This window comes from Doryrhamphus excisus, chromosome 19 (assembly GCF_030265055.1).
Source record: "Doryrhamphus excisus isolate RoL2022-K1 chromosome 19, RoL_Dexc_1.0, whole genome shotgun sequence".
Classification (NCBI taxonomy): Eukaryota; Metazoa; Chordata; class Actinopteri; order Syngnathiformes; family Syngnathidae; genus Doryrhamphus; species Doryrhamphus excisus.
The window spans coordinates 5938492-5964367 of record NC_080484.1 but is presented as its reverse complement, the minus strand read 5'-3'; the positions used below and the strand labels follow the sequence as shown (position 1 = coordinate 5964367).

General features: G+C 41.2%; 1 protein-coding gene across 4 annotated transcripts in view; it reads left to right on the top strand.

Annotated features, from left to right (window-relative positions):
* The window catches only part of sh2d3ca (SH2 domain containing 3Ca), a 45557-nt gene extending 22273 nt beyond the window's left edge, over positions 1–23284 (top strand). The window contains exons 2-14 of one of the 4 annotated variants that reach the window (XR_009120298.1): positions 7931–8059; positions 12783–12932; positions 13070–13347; positions 13466–13546; positions 14294–14421; positions 14491–14857; positions 16875–17004; positions 17088–17203; positions 18973–19144; positions 19224–19335; positions 21064–21270; positions 22325–22786; positions 22944–23284. Coding sequence is in view for 3 of the 4 variants with exons in the window: in XM_058057907.1 (XP_057913890.1) it covers positions 7931–8059; positions 12783–12932; positions 13070–13347; positions 13466–13546; positions 14294–14421; positions 14491–14857; positions 16875–17004; positions 17088–17203; positions 18973–19144; positions 19224–19335; positions 21064–21270; positions 22325–22500 (2046 nt within the window). In the remaining variant the exon portion in view is untranslated. Of the gene's footprint in view, positions 1–7930; positions 8060–12782; positions 12933–13069; positions 13348–13465; positions 13547–14293; positions 14422–14490; positions 14858–16874; positions 17005–17087; positions 17204–18972; positions 19145–19223; positions 19336–21063; positions 21271–22324 lie in introns of all 4 variants that reach the window. The other 3 variants (XM_058057909.1, XM_058057907.1, XM_058057910.1) reach the window with 3 other exon arrangements.
* Positions 23285–25876: the final 2592 nt, after the last annotated feature.

The window sequence follows — 25876 nt, the reverse complement described above, 5'->3', positions numbered from 1 at the left end:
CATGTGGGTCACTAACGTGTAACGTATGCACTCCATACATGTCATCTACCTTCAGCTCTATCTATCTAGCTTTAAGAATCCCCTCAAGACAACTCCCAAAATATGACTCAGTGGCGTATATGTCCCCCACATACCTGTATGCACTCCCTAGCTATTGGGGCCATGATACCATATCCTTATTTTTTAGCTAGTTTTTTTTAGCTGCCTTATAGTCACAATGCCAGTAGGTAGTGTGTATGGCCTCCACATGCATGTATGCACACCCTTGCTATTTCTGTTACTATACAATATCCCAAAATGTCTATTTTATTTCTCTGTATGCACTCCCTACCTCACCAAGTGAGAACTAATTTTGTTTTTTCAGTCGCGTGCATGTTTTCAGTTTCCCTGTATGCACTCCCTCTTTATCGAGCTATCCGTTTTCTCAAGGCAACTCACAGTGTGACTCAGTAGTTACTTCTTAGGCCAACTAATTTTGTGGTTCAGTCATGTGAATGTTTTCAGTTTCCCTGTATGCACTCCCTACTTGTCTGGCTGTATCCATAGCTCTCCCTAGCTCTTAGTTTTCTCAAGACAATTCACCAAGTGACTCAGTAGTGACTCCTCAAGATAATTCATCTTGTGGTACAGTCGTGTGAATGCTTTCAATTGCCCTGTATGCACTCCCTACTTGTCTGTCTGTAACTATAGCTCTGTCTAGCTATCAGTTTTCTCAAGACAACTCACCAAGTGACTTAGTCGTGACTGCTTAAGACAACTAATTTAGTGGTTCAGTCGCGTGCATGTTTTCAGGTTCCCTGTATGCACTCCCTACTTGTCTGTATCTATCGCTTTATCTAGCTATTAGTTTTCTCAAGACAACTCACCAAGTGAGTCAGTAGTGACTCCTCAAGATAATTAATCTTATGGTTCAGTGACGTGTATGTCATCCACATGCCTGTATGCACTCCTTCAACTTAGACAGCGCTCCTATATCCAGTCTATAGTGACAGACGGTGATTCCATTGTCATTCTTGCTTAAAACTGCTCAAACTGTACGCTCAATAGTGTGTACGGCCTCCATTTCCCTGTATGCACTCCCTACATGTCTGTCTGAATTTAGCTATCAATTCCCCTCCAGACTCAGGAATCAGTAGTGATTCCTCCAGACAATTAATCTTGTGTTTCAGTAGCATGTATGTCTTCCGTGTGCCTGTATGCACTCCCTACGACTAAGGCTGTGCTCTTATATCCATCATGTGTCACTCTTGGGAATGCGCTGCCATTTATTTACGACAACTGGCCGTCTTTGCGGCATGCTCATTTTCACCGCTGATGCCGAGACCTCCGCTCGGTGGCCTTGTTGAATATTTCAAACGTACTCTAATGATGATATACGACATACCCCCCCTGCTGCACAAATGAATATGTACTACTGCTTTCTTAACCTGGAGGGGGAGCTTTAAAGGCGCATTAGTCAACTTGTCTCCCGTTGCTGCAGAGCTTGGTTTGACCTCACGGTGCACACACTCATGCAAACCATGATGAACTTGTTGTTCTGACAACATTTGGATTAGCCAACAGCGACGGGAAGCTCTACGTGCTGTCCGTCATCAGAGAAACCGCAAAAAAACGTAAAGCAGCGCACGTCGATAATGCTGCCTCCTGCTGTCTCAGTAGGAGTGTAGCGCTGCGTCACATCCCGTCCACCAGCTGTCAATCACTCCAGGAGGTCTGTTTGCGGACATTATACCGAGTGACGCTTCAGGTTGTGCAGAAATATACGACCTTTATAGAAGGTCATGGTTATAATTAGCAGTAGCACCGTGTCTTGCTCTCTGTACTTGTTTTATTCTTTGTAAACCCTGACTTTCACTCACATTCTAAGGTCAAGTCTCTGTAAAATAGGGATGTTCCGCCCCCCTAATGTAACGTAAAAACCATTATACCCGTGTGAACCAGTCGGAAAGTATCAGTGCAAGTCAGGCTGGAGGCCACGGAGGGATTATAAGAGTCTGGAGAGCGGTGATACTGGACACGTATTTGCGTGCAAAGACCCGTCACATAATAGGAGACAGGAGGAGGACGGCAATGGAGGATGCTAGGGACGTAATCCTGTTCGGTATCTCCCCCAGAAAGACTGATCAAGAGACTTCCCAACCTGACCTCTATGTGTGTCATGTGCTTTGTGCATGGGTGGGATTCCCCCGTCCACTCCCAAAGCCCACTTTCCCCCTTCCCCCCACTGCCAAAGAACTGCTTTGGGACGTTACCATGACAACAGGGTCAGAGGCAAGCCCCGCCAGCTGAAAAACAAAAATGCCCTTTGCACAAGCCCCCCACCCCCATCGGTTTTCCCCCATATTTTGTTTATAACCTAAGCTAAGATTGCAAATGGACATTTCCTAATTCCTTTGCCCAAGTCAGTAACACAGCAAAACAACATGGACGTAGCGTCGGGTACTTGTGCTAGCAAAACAAAAGGACACCATCACTATCTAAAGTTGCTGACATTGAGCACCATGTCCTTGTAAAAATGGTCTTTTGGGTCATATAAAAGGTTACATTTCTCCACTTCCGAGATCCAAGTGTCTGGTGTGAATTCGGGGTTATGCTGAATATGCGGATGTTAAAGGAAAAGTGCACTTTTTTGGAATTGTGCACAATCCCCATGTGAGACATGAACACACGCGTCTTTCTTTTTTCTGTGTGTTCTAAAGTTAACAAAACAGATAAAAAAAGAGACAGCTAAGAATGCACGTCATGGAATGAACCTGAAAAACGCTCCATTTACATTAGGGGTCTCAAACTCAATTTACTTGGGGGCCACTGGAGCTAGGGTCTGGGTGAGACTGGGCCGCATCAGGTTTTCCAAAAAAAAAAAAACGCATTTATTAAAAACAAAACAATTTTAAAAACTTTGCTTTGGTTCCAATTTTCTACAAGAAAAGCTCTGATAAAACATTCCACTGTTCTCAAATATCTTAATTTTTATTTTTCTACACAAAATAAGATGAAAAATAAATAAACAAATCAAGAATAAAGAAAATCAATCAATCAGTAATAAATAAATACAATAATAATAATAAAACGGCAAATAATAAAAACTTAAGAAACCACATATAGTTGGTGGGTAGACAAATTATTTTTTTCAGATTAAAATGAACAAAGCATTATTAGAGCCCTGTAGACATGACAAAACACGACTATAGTCACATTTATACTCTTTTTATTTACAACATATTGCGCAACTGCAGGGTCTTGAGACACATGCTAACTCGCAAACTAGAGAGCTAGCGACCTAAACGGTAGCCTTCAAGTTATTTCCTTTAAACTTAAATAGCCAAAAACTTACCACTTCCACACGGATAGGGAGGATAACTATTAACAGTTATTTAACCTTTAACATGAACATTAATCAAACGTAATAATTTTTTCTGGGTACATGATATCATACAGCATCCATATCAAACTTGCGCTAACATTAAACTTTCATATCAAGGCGGGGGCCTCAAACTAGTGTCCTGCGGGCCACATTTGGCGTGTTTGAGACCCCTGATTTACATCATGTGACCTGCATATTAACCAAGCTACCACAGAATTGTTATTATTATTGTTATTAACATTGTCACACCAAGAACTACATTACTGGCGTAGCGACACCTCGCAGCTAGCAACTCGCTTCCCAACTCCCCGATCTTTTGTGGACAGGTGCAAATGACTACTGGGTAATACATTTATAATAATATTAATAATGGTAGCTGTGGCTATTGGCAACCAATCATTGTATTTTTTTATTTTTGTATTTTTTATTTTTTATTGTTTTATTTTTTATTTTTTTTGTAATTTTTTATTTTTTTAATTTTTTCATTATTATTTTTTTATTTTTGTATTGTATCATTGTATTTTTTTTTATTATTATACCAATTGTATTTTTTTATCATTGTAACGCCACAAGATGTCAGCGGTCAGAATCCACCGTCTTCATCTGCCTCTGCGTGCGCTTTAAAATGCTTCACATTTTCACTCCTACTGTTGTGTACAATGAACATGAATGCAGGCTGAACAGTCTCTTCATTAGCACTATTCTAACGTCGGTTCTGCATGTCACAGCCACGAGGCAGCGTATTTATATGAATGAATGAACAAAGTGGCAGATCTCACTGTAGCTTCCCATCATGCATCTCCCATCCAGTGTATATCGTCAATGAACTCTTACTTCCTGTCTTAGCCCTCAACAAAAATATTGAGCTCCATCCATCAATAGCATCACACAGACGCACACACGCTGAGTATTTGAGCTCTCCAGGGAGCCCAAGTCCTGCATCAGCTGTTAAATTGCCTAAACTCCTCTCTGCTGCTAATGTACTTGCCGTCTTCCACTCCACTTATCCTCTCTGTCCACGTAATGAGCTTCCGTGGTTCCGTTTGTCTTACTGGTTTGCCGCATTCTTGTCCCCAGGTTGATATAGAACAGGGGGTCTCTACTGGAAACAGGATGTAGTAGTAGTCGTAGTAGTAGTAATAGTAGTGGAACTCTCCCTGCATACTGATACATTTCAGGACGGAATGACAGGTTGCTATGGCAACCAGGAACTGTGTAATGTTTTTACATACAGTATCCGCTGTGGAAAGAAACAAATAAATGTTGCACACTAATTGCACATTGCCTGACTTTTAGACATCCGTTTTCTCTGATTTCTATCCTATTTTTGCATCATTTGACTATACTTTCTTTTTATGCTTATGCATATGCATATGCTTAAACATACTTTGTTTTTATTCTTTTTATATTCAATATAGTTATTCCAGACTCCATTCACTGTGCAATATCTGATCAAGCTCAAAATGCAATTTAGTATTACGTTCTAAGTGCACTATTTTTATATAATCCTCATATTTAACTCATATTTAATTTAAGATTTCATAGTGTATATACCGGTCATATATTTAATCTCATATTTCATATTATCTTGCAAACTGTATTTGTATATAACCCTGGGTAAAATTGTTAATTTGTTAATACTTGGGTTGGTTATGTTGTTTATTTTTATATTGTGTATTTTGTACTGATTAACTGATTCTGTTCTATGCTACTAGCCAATGCAAATTTCCCCACTGAGGGACGGATAAAGGCTTATCTTATCTTATCAATTCATTCTTCAGATGAATTTCAACTTAAAAGCAACAGCCAGAACTGACAAATGGAAAAAAAAGTATAAAAACACCACTGATAGCATTCTCAGCGCGAGCGTAGCAAGCTAACAAGCTAACTCGTTAGCTAACACAAAAAAACCTTAAACTGTATTATGGAAAGCAGGAAGTGAACAAATGTAACAGTTACTGATTGTAAAAGTACCAGATGGAGGGGTAGGATTTAATAAGCTTTGCTTCTTCCTACTCCTTTTGGACATGTGGAACTGTGAACTGATTATGGGATGTATTCAATTGTAATCTGATGCATGTTCAAATGAAATAAAACCATTACCATTACCATAACCAAATCTACTGCCGCCTAGTTACCCCAATACTACATCTAACTTGGATCGCCTTGTCTTCCATAGCCAACCACCAAACGGCGATGGATTGAGGGCGCAATGTTCAAATCGTGATGAAGTGACGAAGGACTGTATTGACGTTACATCAATGTAGCCAACTTTGCTCTCTTTGTTTACTTCCTGTTTCGGCAGCTTGGCCTTGACTTAATTGCATCCTCCATTGGCGGTGAAATCTTCTCTTTACTTTTGTTTTTGTTGTTTTTGCGCAGTATTTCTTCAACTTTCTATCCAGGATATTAAACTTGCTGTCTCGTGCGTCTTTGTCTGCCTGTGTCCTCTGCCCGTTCTTTATTTACTTGGTCTTTATTGTCTGCCCGTCAGACAAAGTGTCCCTATTTCACCAAGCGACTCTTAAATAGAAGCTCACTCATTTCTCAATTTTGCCCACCTCCCACCCCCCGTCATAAACCCTCCTATGTACACACACACAGGCGCACACAACAGGTCTATTGTGGAGTATTGCTTTGGCGGCAGGCCTCCTCTGGGTTTCCACAGAAACCAGCAAAAGCAATAACTGCACACTTGACCCCTCTGCTCTCTTATTGGCCTTCGCACGCACACCTCAAATCTAATCTTGGAGAGTGAGCCTCCAAAGTGATATTCCTCCATCTGCCCCGGAGGATTGGACAATGAGAAGGAGGGGCAGCAAAGACACGAGGAAGTTAATCATTTCATCTTGCTGCGAACCTGGAGACGATGTGATCGATCTTGTCACCACAACACACACACGCAGCCTCTCTCTGTCACACACACGTTCACGTCTCCCAACGACGGAGAGAGCTGCTTTCACGGCGAGATGGAACCAAAACGACTGACTACGGCATATTCGGTACATATCCCCCATACAGTCACATTGCAAAGGGAAACAGGCTTTGGGGGGCTGCCAGTTTTCAAAAACATGATGTCAACGCAGGAATCCTAAACAGAAAACGTCTTGTTACTTCCTGTTGCCGTTACAAACCAAAATGGCTGACTTCCTGTTTGTTTCACGGCATAGCTTCTTGAGACTTTTTTGTGCGATGATTCATGATAGACTTGCCTACCAAATTTCATGTTGCTAAGTGAAACAGGCTTTGAGGCCTGAACACTTAAAACACTTAAAAAACACTTAGAAACAACAGCAAAACAACAGCGTCAAATCAAGATGGCTGACTTCCTGTTGGTTTCACGGCATAGCTAGTTGACTTTTTTGTGTGATGATTCATGATAGACTTGCCTACCAAATTTCATGTTGCTAAGTGAAACGGGCTTTGAGGCCTGAACACTTAAAAACACTTAAAAACAACAGCAAAACAACAGCTTCAACCAAGATGGCTGAGTTCCTGTTTGTTTCACGGCATAGTTTCTTGAGACTTTTTTGTGCGATGCTTCATGATAGACTTGCCTACCAAATTTCATGTTGCTAAGTGAAACAGACTTTGAGACCTGAACACTTAAATACACTTAAAAACAACAGCAAAACAACAGCTTCAAACCAAGATGGCTGACTTCCTATTGGTTTCACGGCATAGCTTCTTGAGACTTTTTTGTGTGATACTTCATGATAGACTTGCCTACCAGATTTCATGCTGCTAAGTGAAACAGGCTTTGAGGCCTGAACACTTAAAAACACTTAAAAACAACAGCTTCAAACCAAGATGGCTGACTTCCTGTTTGTTTCACGGCATAGCTTCTTGAGACTTTTTTGTGCATATGGTCATGACAGACATGCCTACAAAATGGCATGTTGCTAAGTGAAACATGCTTTGAGGGCTGAATTTTCAAAAACGTGATGTCATTTCTGAAATGACATCCAAAAAATCCTTCAGCAATCCAACCCGCCATTACTCCAGTCTTTGTTTACCAACATACAGTAGCTAACAGTACACAATGAATTGTGTGATGGTAAATAAGCATGAAAATGTTGCTTCATGTTGCTTATTTGTGCAGCCAAACGGCAAGTAGAAAGCTTTGAAATCTGATCCTGTTGTTTGTGTTTGTGAGTCTATGAGAGTGCTGCTTGTGTGCGTATGTGTATGTGTGTGTGTGTGTGTGTGTTTGTAGTGAGTCATTGAAAAGCTACTGAAGGACTCTGCAGTACATCAGAACAATAAAAGCTTGCTTATGATGATTTCTTCCCCTTGGTAATCAGGTCAGGGTCGATTGGATTGTTTTGTGTGTGTGTGCGTGTATGTGTAATTGTGTGTGTTCTCCCCTGCAGTGTTTCCTTCTGGAACACAAGTATGTACTTTGCAAGCATCCATTTGTGCGTGTGTACTTTGTCTTTAAAGGAGCTTTCTTTGACATTTAAGTTTGGTCATATCCATACGCTGCTAGATGGCAATAAAGCGGAGCCTAATCTGTCCCACATTCACTGACCTTTTGTGTATTTCTCTCTCATCGGTGTCCTTCAGTTCTCCAAGGAGAAGTACCTGCTGGAGTCTCCTCCTGAGAAGCTGCGTAAGGAGCTGGAGGAGGAGCTGAAGCTGAGCCCCGCCGACATCAGGAGTCATGGCTGGTACCACGGGCACATACCCAGAGAGGTGCGTCCCAATTACACACACAAGACTGCAGAACCGTGAGCACCTTGGGTGGCTTTCCCATCGGTAAACCCAGATGCTTCCAAGTACTACCGAGTACTGTTTTATAGTACCAGGTTGGCCAGGGTTTCAAGCGTGACGAGACGATACAGAGATGTGTCATCGTGTTAACATTGCATGCAAAAAAAATAATTATTCTGTATATTATTCTGTATTATTATTATCCATATTCCATATTCTGGCGGCACGGCGGTCGAGTGGTTAGCACACAGACATCACAGCTAGGAGACAAGGGTTCAATTCCACCCTCGGCCATCTCTGTGTGGAGTTTGCATGTTCTCCCCGTGCATGCGTGGGTTCTCTCCGGGTACTCCGGTTTCCTCCCACATTCCAAAAAAAACATGCTAGGTTAGTTAGCGACTCCAAATTGTCCATAGGTATGAATGTGAGTGTGAATGGTTGTTTGTCTATATGTGCCCTGTGATTGGCTGGCAACCAGTCCAGGGTGTACCTCGGCTCTCACCTGAAGACAGCTGGGATAGGCTCCAGCACCCCCGCGACCCTCGTGAGGGAAAAGCGGTAGAAAATGAATGAATGAATATTCCGATTCTCCCCTTGGATGCAACACTGTGTTTTTTACAAAGGTTCTGAGGACAGGGGGGGCTTAGCAGGATATGAATGAATGTAGTAGATGTTCAAAAAAATCCAAACAACAAATAACAACCAAGAACCGGGATATAACTTTCCCACTTTTGGACAGATTTAGTAGAGATACTCAATTGTTTTAGGCCACCATTAAAGTTACACAAGTACACACAATCTATTATATAATAATCATTATTATATTATTAATTAGCCTATGGGCGGCACGGTAGTGGAGTGGTTAGCGCGCAGACCTTACAGCTAGGAGACCATGGTTCAATTCCACCCTCAGAGTTTGCATGTTCTCCCCCGTGCATGCATGGGTTTTCTCCGGGTACTCCGGTTTCCTCCCACATTCCAAAAACATGCTAGGTTAATTGGCCACTCCAAATTGTCCATAGGTATGAATGTGAGTGTGAATGGTTGTTTGTCTATATGTGCCCTGTGATTGGCTGGCCACCAGTCCAGGGTGTACCCCGCCTCTCACCTGAAGACAGTTGGGATCCAGCACCGCCCGCGAGCCTTGTGAGGAAAAAGCGGTAGAAAATGAATAAATGAATAATTAGCCTAATATTATTACTATCATCATTATTATTCTTCTGATTATTACTACTAGTAGTAGTAGGCTAGTATTAGCATGCTTATTGGCTTGCTTATTAGCCTGCTTTTGCCCTATTATATGAAATCTGTCAGAGATTGTTTTTTTTTTTTTTTTAATCAATAAAAAATATAAAATTATTTAGGGGGGCTTAAGAAAATGGATGGATAGGTTTTGCAGGATGCAAAACTCTCCCAATGACAGGAAGTACCACACGCGGCAGACGTGCTTGTTCTGAATGGGATCTGCGTTATAAAGAAAGTATTAGCCGATGTCGATACCGTCCTTTTTCACTGATATCGTCCCATACCGATCTGTGGCCGATCAATCAAAGCATCCCTAGTTTTGACTAATAATAGACCATAGACTACCACGAAACAGCCATGAATTCATTCATGAAAAACACGATATAGCGAGGGAACAATAATGAAACCACAAGAGACGACTGTACTGTAACTGCCTTGGCGGAGGTATTTACATTTATTTGTATTTGTGTAGAGCAGCAATGACTTTGACACACACATTAATGAATCCCATCATCTCTCTCCGCTCAGCAGGAATTACTTAAGTGTTGACAAAAGAGGGAAGCGGTGCCAAGCAGACAGCTGCGTTTGCTCTGCAATTGCTTTTCACAGCTGGCCACAAACACACACACACACATGGAAGGTGTTTGTTACCTCCAATCAGCTTCTGCTGTCTGTGTCATCTCATTTACAAAACATATTCATTTATTTATTTCTCAGGCCGTAAACAACATCTAGCTCAGGTTTCTGGTGGCTCCTCCTTGGTATTATTTCTCAGCTGATGTCTCTTTAACTGGTAGAGCATCAAATATTAGCCCTCCATCTACAGCAGGGGTCTCAAAGTCAATTTACCTGGGGGCCACTGGAGCTAGGGTGTGGGTGAGACTGAGCCGCATCAGGTTTTCCAAAAAAAAACAAAAAAAACGCATTTATTAAAAACAGAAAAATGAATAAACTTCACTTTGGTTCCGATTTTCTACAATAAAAGCTCTGATAAAACATTCCACTGTTCTCAAATATCTTACTTTTGATTTTTCTACACAAAATAAGATGAAAAATAAATAAACAAATCAAGAATAAAGAAAATCAATCAATCAGTAATAAATAAATAAATATAATAATAATAATAATAATAATAAAACGGCAAAACTTAAGAAACCACATATAGTTGGTGGGTAGACAAATTATTTTTTTCAGATTAAAATGAACAAAGCATTATTAGAGCCCTGTAGACATGACAAAACACGACTATAGTCACATTTATACTTATTATTTTATTTACAACATATTGCGCAACTGCAGGGTCTTGAGACACATGCTAACTCGCAAACTAGAGAGCTAGCGACCTACGGTAGCCTTCAAGTTATTTCCTTTAAACTTAAATAGCTTACCACTTACCACTTCCACACGGATAGGGAGGATAACTATCAACAGTTATTTGACCTTTAACATGAACATTAATCAAACGTAATAATTTTTTCTGGGTACATGATACCATACAGCATCCATATCAAACTTGCGCGGGCCGCACTAACATTAAACTTTCATATCAAGGCGGGGGCCTCAAACTAGTGTCCTGCGGGCCACATTTGGCCCACGGGCCGCGTGTTTGAGACCCCTGATCTACAGAAAGCCACTTTAACATGGAAGACATGACAATAGTGTGTCTGTGCCAATCGCACATATGCAGCATGCTTGTCATCTATGTGTATGCTGCCCTCTTCTGGTCGCTTTTGTCTTCCTATATGTCAAATCTTTACTGCCCTGCTCTCATTGCATTCACTTTATAACACAAATAACGCTTCTGTTTATATTGTTATATAGTTGCAGGCTCTCAGCTCACTCTGACGCAAAGATTGCTGTCCATGGTCGATTGTTTTTCTCTTTCAGTTGGACTGAAAACACCAGAAAGGGCATTTTGGCAATAATGCTGAACACAATATATTTATACTGATGCAGCAATGGCTGCCGGCGCTCTGATTCATCGCTGCCAGTTTGTGGACAGCACTGCAGATGCATTTTGGGAAATGTCCCAAGGCATGTTGTAATTAATCCCCATGGATTAACATTCCATTGTTTAGCTCTGAATGAAAAAACATTCATTCATTCATTTTCTAACGCTTATCCTCACGAGGGTCACGGGGGGTGCTGGAGCCTATCCCAGCTGTCTTCGGGCGAGAGGCAGGGTACACCCTGGACTGGTGGCCAGCCAATCACAGGGCACATATAGACAAACAACCATTCACACTCACATTCATACCTATGGACAATTTGGAGTGGCCAATTAACCTAGCATGTTTTTGGAATGTGGGAGGAAACCGGAGTACCTGGAGAACATGCAAATTCCACACAGAGATGGCCGAGGTTGGGATTGAACTCGGGTCTCCTAGCTGTGAGGTCTGCGCGCTAACCACTCGACCACCATGCAGCCCTGAATGGAAAAACATAACATTTTTAACTTTCATTCATAGTGTTAATGTTGAGTGGCAGCAAGGATTTAACAAGGATGCCATCCCTTTTCATCCACCAGGGGGCATATTTCCACTGTAGTATACTAAGGCAGTATTGTTTTTCCACCAGGGGCTGCATACTGAAAATCAACAGATGCAGGGGCCACTTTGATGTTTGTAGGTTCATTAATAAATTTCATGTTAAAAAGTCCAAAAACAATTTAAATATATATGATATTTAAAGATAATTAAAGGGGACCTATCATACTCATTTTTGGGCCTTTGTATTGTGTTCTGGACTCCTATAGAGCAGCTATACACAATAACCCACATAGACTTTCTAGATCTTCCAGACTATGCACCTCTTCCGGAAGTGTTTCCATTGGCTTTTTTTTTTTTACCAAAACAGTATATGTAATTTACTCTTCCTCTATACACACAGCGCATGCCTGGGTATGCCCATATAAGGAAGTTTGGGTTGATGTCAGTGGAAACAGCGTGCAGAGTCATCATCATCATCATCATCATCATCAACTTTATTTGTATAGCACTTTTCCTGCAAAGACATGCAACACAAAGTGCTTTACAGAATTAAAAACAATTACCACAATTAAAAGGAAAAACAATTACTAAGAAAGCCCCTCCCTCCATACTAAACACACACACACACACACACACAGTAGGGAGACATGGCATGGCACTGAGAATCAAGGCAACGCCACCTTTGGGGCCATCCACACTGGGAGGAGCCACAGGCCGTGAAATCGGGGGACCAGCACCCGGGTCCCCCGACTCCGACAGACGGGCGGACCCCCACATTAGAGGGAGGAACCCCCAGCCGGCAAAACTGTCTTCATGGCTGACGTCCAGATACGCAAACCTCATTACGTGATGCCTTGGCATCGTTTAGCACAAGAACACAAATTTGGAACAACATTTATTGCCCCCCCCTCCCCGGTTCTAGTCCATCATTTCTTAACACCAACACCAGCTTTCACATTTCTTCTGTGAAGGTGTCAGAAACTCTGGTTGTGCGTCACGGAGACTTCCTGGTACGCGACTCCCTGGTCAACGTGAGCGACTACGTGCTGACCTGTCGCTGGGACAACGAGGCGCTGCACTTCAAGATCAGCAAAGTTCTGATCAAGTCCAGCGACAGCAAGGTACACACACACACCACTGAAAGCATCATATATGTACATGGATGGGTCCACATATTTATAGTCATATTTTTTATGAGAATAATAATAAACCAAAATCGTGTCTATGTCCTCTCCTTCATGTTCGTACTACGTCGCAGGTCCAGTATGTGCTGGAGTCGGAGAGCTTCGACTCGGTCCAGGAGCTGGTACGCTTTTACGTGAGTCAGCGCAAACCCGTCTCCCAGTCCAGCGGCGTCCACATCTACTGCCCGGTGAGCAGGACCCTCCCGCTGCGCTACCTGGAGGCCACCTTTGCCCTCGCCAGCAGCAAACAAGGCTCCGCCTACTCTCCGTCCAGCCAGAGGGGGGCGTATATCAAGAGGAGGAGCGTCACCATGACCGACGGCCTCACCGCAGAGAGGATGATTCCTCACAGGTGAGTGCACTTGACGACTCGCTGGGTCCACGCTCCTTCTTTCTTCCTCTTCTTCTTCTTCTTCTGTCAACTTTGTGCATCATGTTTCATGACTGCTTCTTGTTATACACGCAATCAGCGACTCAGACAGCCCCAGTCCACTTGGGACACCGGTGGCACCACCAGACCCGGACCCGGAACCCGTGCCCACGTGCAGGTGGTGTGTGTACTGTATGAGTGTGAGACACAGTAGTAGTAGTATTATTTGTAGTAACACACCTGCCACCTTCCTGGAGTTGCCCTCACCTCATTAAGAACCCCTTTAAGAATCCAATGGAAATAAAAATGGGCTAGCTAGGAGACCAGGGTTCAATTCCACCCTCGGCCATCACAGCTAGGAGACCAGGGTTCAATTCCACCCTCTCTGTGTGGAGTTTGCATGCTCTCCCCATGCATGCGTGGGTTTTCTCCGGGTACTCCGGTTTCCTCCCACATTCCAAAAACATGCTAGGTTAATTAGCGACTCCAAATTGTCCATAGGTATGAATGTGAGTGTGAATGGTTGTTTGTCTATATGTGCCCTGTGATTGGCTGGCCACCAGTCCAGGGTGTACACCGCCATTGCCCAAAGACAGCTGGGATAGGCTCCAGCACCCCCGTGACCCTCATGAGGAAAAGCGGTAGAAAATGAATGAATGAATGACTGAATGGAAATAAAAATATATACGTATTAATATAAATATTAGAGCATTCCCTCTCAAAAACTAGTTGCAGCTCCTTCTCCCTTAGAGTTGACGCAAAAGTCAGACTGATTCTTGCCTTTCAAGTAGGTCTGCACCACAATTGAATGTCTCCCTTCACACCGGATCCCGCTTCTCTCACCAATACACATGACCACGCCCCCTCCCTGTCACCTGCCACCTGGCTTAAAGCCAACCCGGCTGATTTTTGTCCCATCTTTCGGCAGCCCTTCCACCATCCACCACCACAAAGATGCAATGAGAAACTGTGCAATGAGCATGGACCAGATTCAGGAGTACCGCTGCCCCCTGTCGCCCGTCGGAGAGACCCCCCTGTCGCCTGCGTACTGTGCAAGTAAGCCCATCATCCATACAGGCGCTCATGTTTAGTAAAAAGATGTTAAGTGTCTTCTGTCATCTCCAGTCACGAGACAGAGAGCCCACTCAGGCGGGCGTGTCCTGGCCGTGGTGCCGCCCTCCCCCGTCACGCGGCATTCCAGCGACCCTCAGCTCAGCCCCACCTCCGGCAACAACCCCTCAGATCATCCCGCCTCCCACTCAGCACACTCCTCGCCCGCGCATCGCGCCGCTTTGCAAGCGCACTCCTCGGACACGGCGGGGAGCTACTGTGACCTCAGACCCTGCCCCGCCGGACCCCCAAAACCTCCCACCAAGAGCTACGTGGAGCGATTGCGGGTGGAAGAGGGGAGGAATGAGAGCGCCAGGGGGGAAGGAGACGGGATGTGCAGCGCTCCCTTGGTGGAGACTGCATCCTTCTTCCGACCATCCAGGTATGACGCCTAAAACTTTTTTTTTTTTTTAACATATTCCAATAATTGTTTCCATTTAAAGGGGAAGCACACTTTTTGGGAATTTTGCCCATCATTCCCAAACACATATTTCTTTCCCTTTTCTGTGCATTATAGCGTGAGAAAATGAGTCATTAATATAAGCTAGTTCACAATGGACGTCATGCAAAGGCGTCATGCAAGACGCTTAACAAAGAAACGCCAACAGTGTTCGATTTCCATAACTGACCTGTACATTAAGTGAGCTACAGCAATATTGTTATTGTAGCAAATATTGTTTTTGTATGACAATAACAATTCCACCCTCGTACTTAGTACTTAGTACTTAGTACTTACTACTAACTACTTACTACTTGCTACTCACTACTTAGTGCTTAGTACTACTTACGACTTACAACTTACTACTAACTACTTACTACAAGCTACTCACTACTTAGTACTACTTACTACTTACTACTTAGTACTTAGTACTAACTACTTACTACAAGCTACTCACTACTTAGTACTACTTACTACTTAGTACTTAGTACTTAGTATTAACTACTAACTACTAACTACTAACTACTAACTATTTAGTACTTACTACTTACTACTTACTACTTACTACTTACTACTTACTACTTACTACTTACTACTTACTGCTAACTACTACCTACTAACTACTTCCTACTTACTACTTTGTACTACTTGCTACTCACTATTTAGTGCTTAGTACTACTTACTACTAACTACTTACTACAAGCTACTCACTACTTAGTACTACTTACCACCTACTAATTACTACTAACTACTTAGTACTTAGTACTTACTACTAACTACTTCCTACTTACTACTTCGTACTACTTGCTACTCACTATTTCGTGCTTAGTACTACTTACTACTAACTACTTACTACTTGCTACTCACTACTTAGTGCTTAGTATTCCTTACTACTTACGACTTACTACTAACTACTTACTACTTGCTACTCACTACTTAGTACTTAGTACTCCTTACTACTTACGACTCACTACTAACTACTCACTACTTGCTACTCACTACTTAGTGCTTTGTACTCCTTACTACTTACGACTTACTACTAACTACTTACTACTTGCTACTCACTACTTAGTACTTAGTACTCCTTACTACTTACGACTCACTACTAACTACTCACTACTTGCTACTCACTACTTAGTGCTTCGTACTCCTTACTACTTACGACTTACTACTAACTACTTACTACTTACAGCTACTTACTACTAACTACTTACAGCTACTTTCTACTAACTACTTACGACTTACTACTAACAACTAACTACTACTTACTACTTACAGCTACTTACTACTAACTACCTGCTACTTACTACTAACTACTTAGTACTTACTACCTACTACTTAGTACTTAGTACTACTTACTACTAACTACTTAGTACTTAGTACTTACTACTTACCAGCTACTTACTACTAACTACTTAGTACTTACTACTTAGTACCTGCTACTTACTACTGCTAACTACATACTACTTGCTACTTAGTACTTATTACTAACTACTTAGTACTTAGTACTAACTACTTCTCCAAAAAATGAAGTTCCCCTTTAAGTGCCCTATAAAGTGTTACCAACTATGTTACCTAAGAAGGATTTTTATTTTTACTTTATAATTTACTTTCTTGAAGAATACACGTTTGAACTCCACAAAATAATTATAGTATATTCCAAAATGATTTTTGTTGTACTTAAAAAAAGTGTCATATTTTTATATTTAACATATAACAGCAAAAAGTGTTTTCCTTATGAGTTAACATGAAATGACGACCTCACAGTGAGGCCACCATCGCTGTCCTCCACAGTTCCAATAAGGCTGACCTAATGCTAATCATATTGCACTGTATACTTTATAGGTACTGTATACCCTATAGGTACTGTCTACTGTGTACCGTATAGGTATAAGCTTGAGGTAAATAATGGTGCAATATGGTGTATAATTCCTTCCGTGTTGCATTGTTTCCCGTGCAGGTACGAGTCCTGCATCATGCCCGCTGACAACAAACCCCTGGAGATGTCCGTGCTGAAGAGGGTAAAAGAGCTGCTGGCTGAGGTGGACGCAAGGACGGCGGCCAAACACATCACCTTGGTGGACTGCACGGTGCTTGAACACACACGCACAAACAGGAAGTTCATCCATCACGTAAGATGACACTTAACTTTTTTGTTTCTTTTGCTGAGCAGGTTGCAAGAATAGTGGGCGTGACCTCAGATATGCAAAGGATGATGGGCGTGTCCTCGGGCTTGGAGTTACTCACGCTACCTCACGGGCACCAGCTGAGATTGGACCTGCTAGAGAGGTAACGATGATACCACAATATATATTTGAACCAACCAAAGGGCAATGACACATAAAGGCAAACATCATAAATACGGAAGAATTCAGCAGCTTAACGTAAATTAGCAAAACAATCCTGTTCCAGCCTGACAACAATTCCAATAAATGACTACATAAAATATCAATAAATCATTCAATCAAACAGTTGCACCCTCAAAAATGTATTTAGAAAAATGATAAAGAAATAACTACAATTTGCAGCCGTGAAAATAAAATAGAGCATCATGAATGCATAAATATATAACTATGATAATTGGATAACAAAGTCAGCACCATTTTCCTCACAGGTCTTAGTGACTTAGTAACTTAGTTACTGACTACTTACTACCGAGAACTTACTACTTGCTATTTAGTACTACTTACTACTTACTACCTACTACTAACTACATACTACTTAGTACTACTTACTACTTACTACTAACTACTTACTGCTTAGTGCTTAGTGTTTCGTACTACTAATTACTAACTACTTACTACTTAATACTAACTACTTACTACTTAGTGCTTAGTACTACTTACTACTTACTACTTACTGCTTAGTGCTTAGTACTACTTACTACTACTTACTACTAACTACTTACTACTTAGTGCTTAGTACTACTTACTACTAACTACTTACTACTAATTACTAACTACTTAGTGATAAGTTACTACTTATAACTTACTACTTACTACTTAGTGCTTAGTACTACTTACTACTAACTACTTACTACTTAGTGCTTAGTACTACTTACTACTAACTACTTAGCACTAACTAGTTAGTAATTAGTAGTAAGTACTACTTACTACTAACTACTTAGTGCTTAGTACCACTTACTACTAACTACTTACTACTTACTGCTTAATACTAACTACTTACTACTTACTACTAACTACTTAGTGCTTAGCACTACTTACTATTTACTACTTACTACTTATTACTTACTACTTACTACTTAGTACTACTTACTACTTACTACTAACTACTAACTACTAACTACTTACTACTAAACTATTTACTACTTAGTGCTTAGTACTACTTACTACTTTCTACTTTCTACTTACTACTTACTACTTACTACTTACTACTTACTACTTACTACTTAGTGCTTAGTACTACTTACTACTTTCTACTTTCTACTTACTACTTACTACTTACTACTTACTACTTACTACTTACTACTACTTACTACTAACTACTTACTACTAACTATTTACTACTTAGTGCTTAGTACTACTTACTACTTTCTACTTAGTACTTAGTACTTACTTTAGTATTTACTACTTGCTACTTACTACTTTGTACTTAGTACATACTACTTACTACTTACTTTAGTATTTACTACTTACTACTTTGTACTTAGTACATACTACTTACTACTTACTTTAGTATTTACTACTTGCTACTTGCTACTTACTACTTTGTACTTAGTACATACTACTTACTACCTAGTGCTTAGTACTACTTACTACTTACTACTTACTAGGTACTTACTACTTACCAGCTACTTACTAGCTACTTACTACTAACTACTTAGTACTTACTATTTACTTTAGTACTTACTACTAACTACTTAGTACTTAGTACTTAGTACTTAGTACTTAGTACTTAGTACTTAGTACTTAGTAGTAAATCCTTGCCATGAGTTTCCCGGATGGTGAAAAAGGATGCGTATGTCCACGAGTGGGTGTCCGTGGGAGAAAGCGTTCCTCCAGTGTTTTCCCTTCCTTGATTGTTGAGTGGCTCCCCAGGTTCTACACCATGTCCATCATGACGGCGGTGGACCTGCTGGGCTGCACGGGGAGCACTGAGGAGAGGGCGGCGCTCCTCCACAAGACCATCCAGCTGGCCGCCGAGCTGAAGAGCAACCTGGGCAACATGTTTGGCTTCGCCGCCGTCATGAGGGCCTTGGAGCTGCCGCAGGTAAGGGACGAGGCCACGCCCCCTCGCCGTTCTTTCCCGCCTCACGTCTCCTCACGCGTCCTTTCTGCTCCGCCTGAAGATATCCCGGCTGGAGCAGACGTGGGTGACGCTACGCCAGAGACACACGGAAGGCGCCATCTTGTATGAGAAGAAACTCAAACCTTTCCTCAAGAACTTGAATGACGGCAAAGGTGAGTCTGTGGGAATAGCGCCTTCCTTTTGGCCCCGTGGTGGGTTGTTTACAGCTATGATGTTTATTATGAAATATCACTAATATCCAAAATAATCCATTTTAGCTAGCTAACAAGCTTATAAACATCACACACATTAGCCCAGGGGTGCCCAAAGTGCAGCCCGGGGGCCACTTACCGCCACTGGCTGTTTTTTTATTGGCCCTCTGCACATTGTAGCAATGCAATTGTGCTAATTTTAATCAGATTAAAATGAACAAAGCATTATTAGAGCCCTGTAGACATGACAAAACACGACTATAGTCACATTTATACTCTTTTTATTTACAACATATTGCGCAACTGCAGGGTCTTGAGACACATGCTAACTCGCAAACTAGAGAGCTAGCGACCTAAACGGTAGCCTTCAAGTTATATCCTTTAAACCAGGGGTGCTCACACTTTTTCAGCATGCGAGCTACTTTTAAAATGACCGAGTCAAAATGATCTACCCACTACAAAAATGCAAAACATCTATTTATTTTCAAATGTATTGAGGATTATTTGTACGTACAATGTATGTTGATGTACCTTACATAACCAAATGAGCCAATATTGCGAAACACACATAATTAACTATTAACATTTTTTGTAATTACCTGAGTTTACTTTGATGACTTGCACTGAATTGAACCAACCAGGGATGCATAGTCCGGACAGTAGCTGCTGATAGCCAGCCTCAAGCACACTTCCAAATGTTTATCAGTCATGGATAATATCCGTATCATAATATCCGTATAATATTCCATATCCGTATGGAAGTGATATGTTTTTTGCCTTTTTACTTGGTCCAGCTCCTTCACTCATTTTAGTGACCATAAACTTTAGCGAGGGCTTTAAAATCTCGCAATTCGCCGACTAGCTTAGCACTTTGCATCATTGTTTACGCATGAGCGGTGACCTAAAGGTCAAAATTCAGTTGTCATCTGACCGGTTGTCCTGTATGTCAATCAAGTAACGGGGATGGATGATAGGCTGACATCGTAAGTTCTGCTGCACTTAGAGACGTCGTTTGATTTGATTGGTCACCCAAAGGGCAACATTCAGTTGTCATCTGAATGGCTGCCCTGTATATCAATCAAGTGACGGCATTAATGCTGGGATGATATTTTTTTAATGTCACACCGCGATCGACCAGCGATCGACCAGTACCACCTCCGCGATCGACCGGTAGCTCGCGATCGACTTAATGAGCACCCCTGCTTTAAACTTAACTAGCCAAAAACTTACCACTTCCACACGGATAGGGAGGATAACTATTAACAGTTATTTAACCTTTAACATGAACATTAATCAAACGTAAAACTTAAACTTTCATATCAAGGCGGGGGCCTCAAACTAGTGTCCTGCGGGCCACATTTGGCCCGCGGGCCGCGTGTTTGAGACCCCTGCTTTATAGTATTCATTTTATGTAAACATTATTTAAGCTTTGTTTGATACAGCGCCCCCTAGTAGTGGTTCCAGCTATGGGCCACGGGGGCTATTGCCCAGGGCGGCATTCTCCACATGGAGTCTGCACAAGGACACCCGGCCCAAGGTGACCAAACGTCCACCACGTGACGTGGATGAAACCAATTATTATTGCAAGGGGCTCCACTGCGCCACCTGCTGGATATGTACTCAGGGACACGTTGCACCAAAATGGCCAAAGTGTTGCAGGTGTTTGACATTCCCATCTCCGACTTCCAGAGTCCAGCGTCCTGTCCAGCACCACCTTCCCACACCTCATCCCTGTCCTGTCTCTGCTGGAGCGAGGCCTGGCGCTCGGGGAGGCCCCGGAGCCCTGGGAGAGCGCCGAGGTGGGCGTGGACGTGGTCATGCACCACTTGGAGGCGGCCCGGACCGTGGCGCATCACGGGGGGGTCTACAGGAGCAACGCTGAGACCAAACTGCTGGGTAAAGACTTCACCTCTCTTTTCTCTTTTCTTCCACCACACGTCTTATGTATCCGAATGTCGCAGCTTCAGAAACATGAAATCAAAATGAATATTTAAATACGTAGATCAGGGGTCTCCGCGGGACGCTAGTTTGAGGCCTCCGCCTTGATATGAAAGTTTAATTTGTTTAATTTGTTTTTTGATTTGCTTATTTATTTTTCCATCTTATTTTGTGTTGAAAAATAGAAATTAACATTAAACATTTATTTAATAATTTAATAATAAATAAAAATTAATTTGTTTCATCTGTTTCATTTGTTTAATTTGTTTTTTGATTTGCTTATTTATTTTTCCATCTTATTTTGTGTCTAAACATAAAAATTAACATTAAACATTTATTTAATAATTTAATAATAAATAAAAATTAATTTGTTAATTTGTTTCACTTGTTTCATTTGTTTTTTGATTTGCTTATTTATTTTTCCATCTTATTTTGTGTCAAAACATAAATATTAACATTAAACATTTATTTAATAATTTAATCATAATACAAATTAATTTGTTAATTTTTTTCACTTGTTTCATTTGTTTTTGATTTGCTTATTCATTTTTCCATCTTATTTTGTGTTGAAAAATACAAAATTAACATTAAACATTTATTTAATAATTTAATAATAAATAAACATTTATTTATAATAATTTATAATTATTATTATTCTAATTTCTAATTTAATTTAAGAACCAAAGCACTGAAAAAGTGGAGGGTATAGCAGAAGCATTGAAGACTATTATATTATATATATTTATTAATATTTAATATAATTCATATTTATTAATATTTTTTATTATATATATATATATTTTTGTTTGTTTGTTTGTTTTTTTACCTGATGCGGCCCAGCCTCACCCAGACCCTAGCTCCAGTGGCCCCCAGGTAAATTGAGTTTGAGACCCCTGACGTAGATGAATAAACCCAACTGGCAGCCACAATGCATCATGGGAAGGAGTGGCGGCACATTGTTACCATGTGGACCGCTTTGTGAAGACCCTTTATGCTTCTCCCTCCTCTGCAGGATTCCAAGTGCAAGCGGAGATACACGAGATCTTCCACACGGAGTTCCAGATGCGCCTCCTGTGGGGCAGCCGCGGCTCCGAGGGCAGCCAGCTGGAGCGCTACGAGAAGTTCGACAAGGTCCTCACCGCTCTCTCGCACAAGCTGGAACCTCCGGTGCGCCACAGCGAGCTATAGCAGCAAACCACAGCTACAGAAACAAACACTTAGCGCCTGCTAGCGGTCTCGCCTTGCATGGCCACGGAGGACAGGGGAGGGGCCCCCATTTGACCGGAGACGCGAGTCGCAGTCCCGGATGTGGCCGTCAGCGGACGCGTAGAAGAGCCACAAGAAGAGGACTATGACTACGGTAGCCTCCGAGGGCTTCGGCTCTCCTCCACGCGGACACCGCTGTCTCACGCTGAAGGACGTCGGAAGGACCGCCCACCACGTACCCCGCCGTAACGTCGACATCACGTTGTCTGTGTGCACCTGTCCGCATTCCTTCATTTTTTTAAGCATCTTATTTATTTTGTAAATGATCTCCAGACATTCTCAGTGTTGATAAGCAAGGAGGCAAGATGGAGCATGCATCCCAAAAATACAATATTTCATATCTAACCCACACATTTCTCCATCAGCGAAGGAAGCAGTTCCCATCTGAGCCCAGCAGAGGGCGACCTCATCCAGCCTTGAAAGACCACACGTGTACTCCTCCATGCTGACTATTGGATGCTTATTTCCCAGTGTGTTCCACAGCCTACCGGTTCAGGTTGGAATCTGCTCACCCTGATGGTGGAAAGATGGAGGATTCTGTTTTTTTTTTTTTTGTTTTTCATTCATCAATTCCCTTTTCGGATACCAAAAGAGTGACAGGCGCAGCTTAAATGTCAAGTGACTTTCATGTGTGAAAGGACGGGATGCTGTTTGGGAATGATGATGTTTTTGTTTGCTTGTTTGTTTTTTTACATATTGTACATAGCAGGTCACTTTTTTCTAATAAAATGATTGCTTGTTTCACAAAAGTTGACTGGTATGATATATTATTTTATGCTGTAGATAGAAATGAGTGTAATTGTTATTTTCATTAAATATCTAATGCTTCCATTACATTTAAACATAGACATGTGCAGATATTCAATGAAATAAGTAATGCATACATTAGTTCTAAAGATGTAACTCTTAGAAACATTTAATTGCAATTACTGGATGATGCATACGTTTGATTTCGTACACTCAAAAAATAAATGTTTAGCCTCAACAAAAAAAATCAACGCAACAGTTTCCATTAGTCTTTCTTAGTTATGACAACTTAATTTGAAATTGCTTTGAACCAACAAACAATATTGCATTGCTCGAATTAGCTTTTCCTCTTCATTCAAAGCTTATTTTAAGTAATACTTACTGAATAATTGTTTTTAAATAAAAAAGAATAATAAGAATAATAAAGTTTTTAAGTTCGTAACTCAAAAAAATATGTTAAGTCAACTGACTTAATCATTTTATTCAAAGTAGTTTAATTTGTTCTCTAGTTAATTATAATAATACACACAGCTTTTTAAGATATATATATTTGCTAAATAAAATAAATAAATAAAATTTGAGTGTATATGACATGCTAAATTACGTTCATGTAATAGCCAACATTATTATTTGAACATAACTTAAAAAATAAAGTTAGCAACTTGGAAAGTTTATCTAAATCAATTAATTACATTTTTTACATTGCATTTATGTATTAAATCAAGTGGTGTCAACAGATACTCTGAATTACTTTTTAGAGTGTATATATGATGTGATATACTGTATATTCACATAACTAAATATATAATATATACAGCACATTACATGTAAATATAGAAATCATTCCATTGCATTCAGCTGGCCTGGGGACGCCTTGGTGTCCTCCCGGTGGAGAATGGGATGGAATGGTTTATGTACATACAGTTTGTTTGATAATCACATTGTTATTATTATTATTTATTAGTTATTTATTATTTTCCAAGTATGCCATTTATGTCTAAATATATTTCAGCCCCTGGAAATGGAGGTAATTCCAAATTTCCATGCTTTTGTAAAACATCTTAAACACTTTAGTTACATATTGATTAATTTTTCATGTATTCATTTATTGTGTTGCTAATAACAAATAACCATAATCGTAGCATGAGGCGTTTTGATGCAATGCAAAGCAACGGCCAGCAGGGGTCAGCATTCTGCGCATTCTGCATACTAGGCCTCTAATCAGCCCATCAGTTTCATTGAGGTGCAAGGTTCCCCTTGGTGTTATTTTGTTTCTTCGTGTAAAAAGAAGGAAATGCAGATGTGGACATCCTGTTTCTTTAAAAAAAAGTACTTTTACTAGCCGAGAGGGATTCTTTCTGAATACAAAAGGATGAAGCATCATGGCCAACAATAGCAAACTCATCACGGCGCTGCTGTCTTTTGTCTCGGCCGCCCATACAGTTCCATAAGCGGAACATGTTATGGATGTAATCTCTAAGCGGATTCTCCCTGCTCGGGTGTTCATTTCAGCTCTTTATGTCCCTTATTGAAACAGACAGACATAAGATCTTGCAGACCTGCCAGCTCGTCGGGCCGCCAGCGAGGCCGCCAACCAACCGTCGTGCCCTAATCTCACCCCCGCCTTCCTTTCTCATCCCCTTTTATTGCTAATCCATTGTGCCGGTCATTGTCATTTGATCATGTGTGACCCTGCTGCCCTCCAGGCCCGAGCAGCGCTGACTTCTTGACCACACGTTTGCACACGATTGTTGTTTTTAGTGCAGTTTGCAAAATAAAAGTTTATTGCTGGGGGTTGTTGTGGTGGGGGAAGGGGGTGGCTACGCTAGGCACTGGATCGTGAAATTGTAAATTGTGATAACTCCTGGCCTGCGTCACATCTTCATTACTTATCAAAACCATCATCATTACCAGCCTGCATAGCCCCCACCCCATCCACACACCCCAACCCCAAGTCACTCAGTCTATGTGTGCCCCTGCACTGACTCCTCATTAGCACATGAATGAAGGGAGCAAAGAGCCGGCCAAGGAAGGTTTGCTTGGACGCCGACAGAAGGAAGATTTGCAATTCAAACCTCTGACCGACCCCTTCAGTGCATCCCACCCGCCCCACCCCCCACATGCTATATACTCCAGCCAGAACTGTCACCAGTATGATTGAGCGGCTATTTAAAGGGGGGGCGACAGATGTCATACTTTAATGTGCAGCTTCTACAACATACAATACAAATAATCCCCCCCTGCAAAATTAAACAAAAATGTAATCATATAATTCATCATATAAGTTTATAATCATCATCAACAATAATACAATATTGCTGTTGCTATGCTATACAATATACAATACTAGTGTAAATGTTTACACTTGATTAGAATAGTGTAAAAATACTGTACGCTCGATTACAAAATCAAACATTTATTATGATATAATATTATATTGTTATCATATTTGTAATGTAATAATTTCCAATATTTTTCTTAAAAATATTTCAAGTTTCTTTGCCTAATGTTCCCTCGGCGCTTATTTAGTGCGTCACTTCCGGCTCTCTGA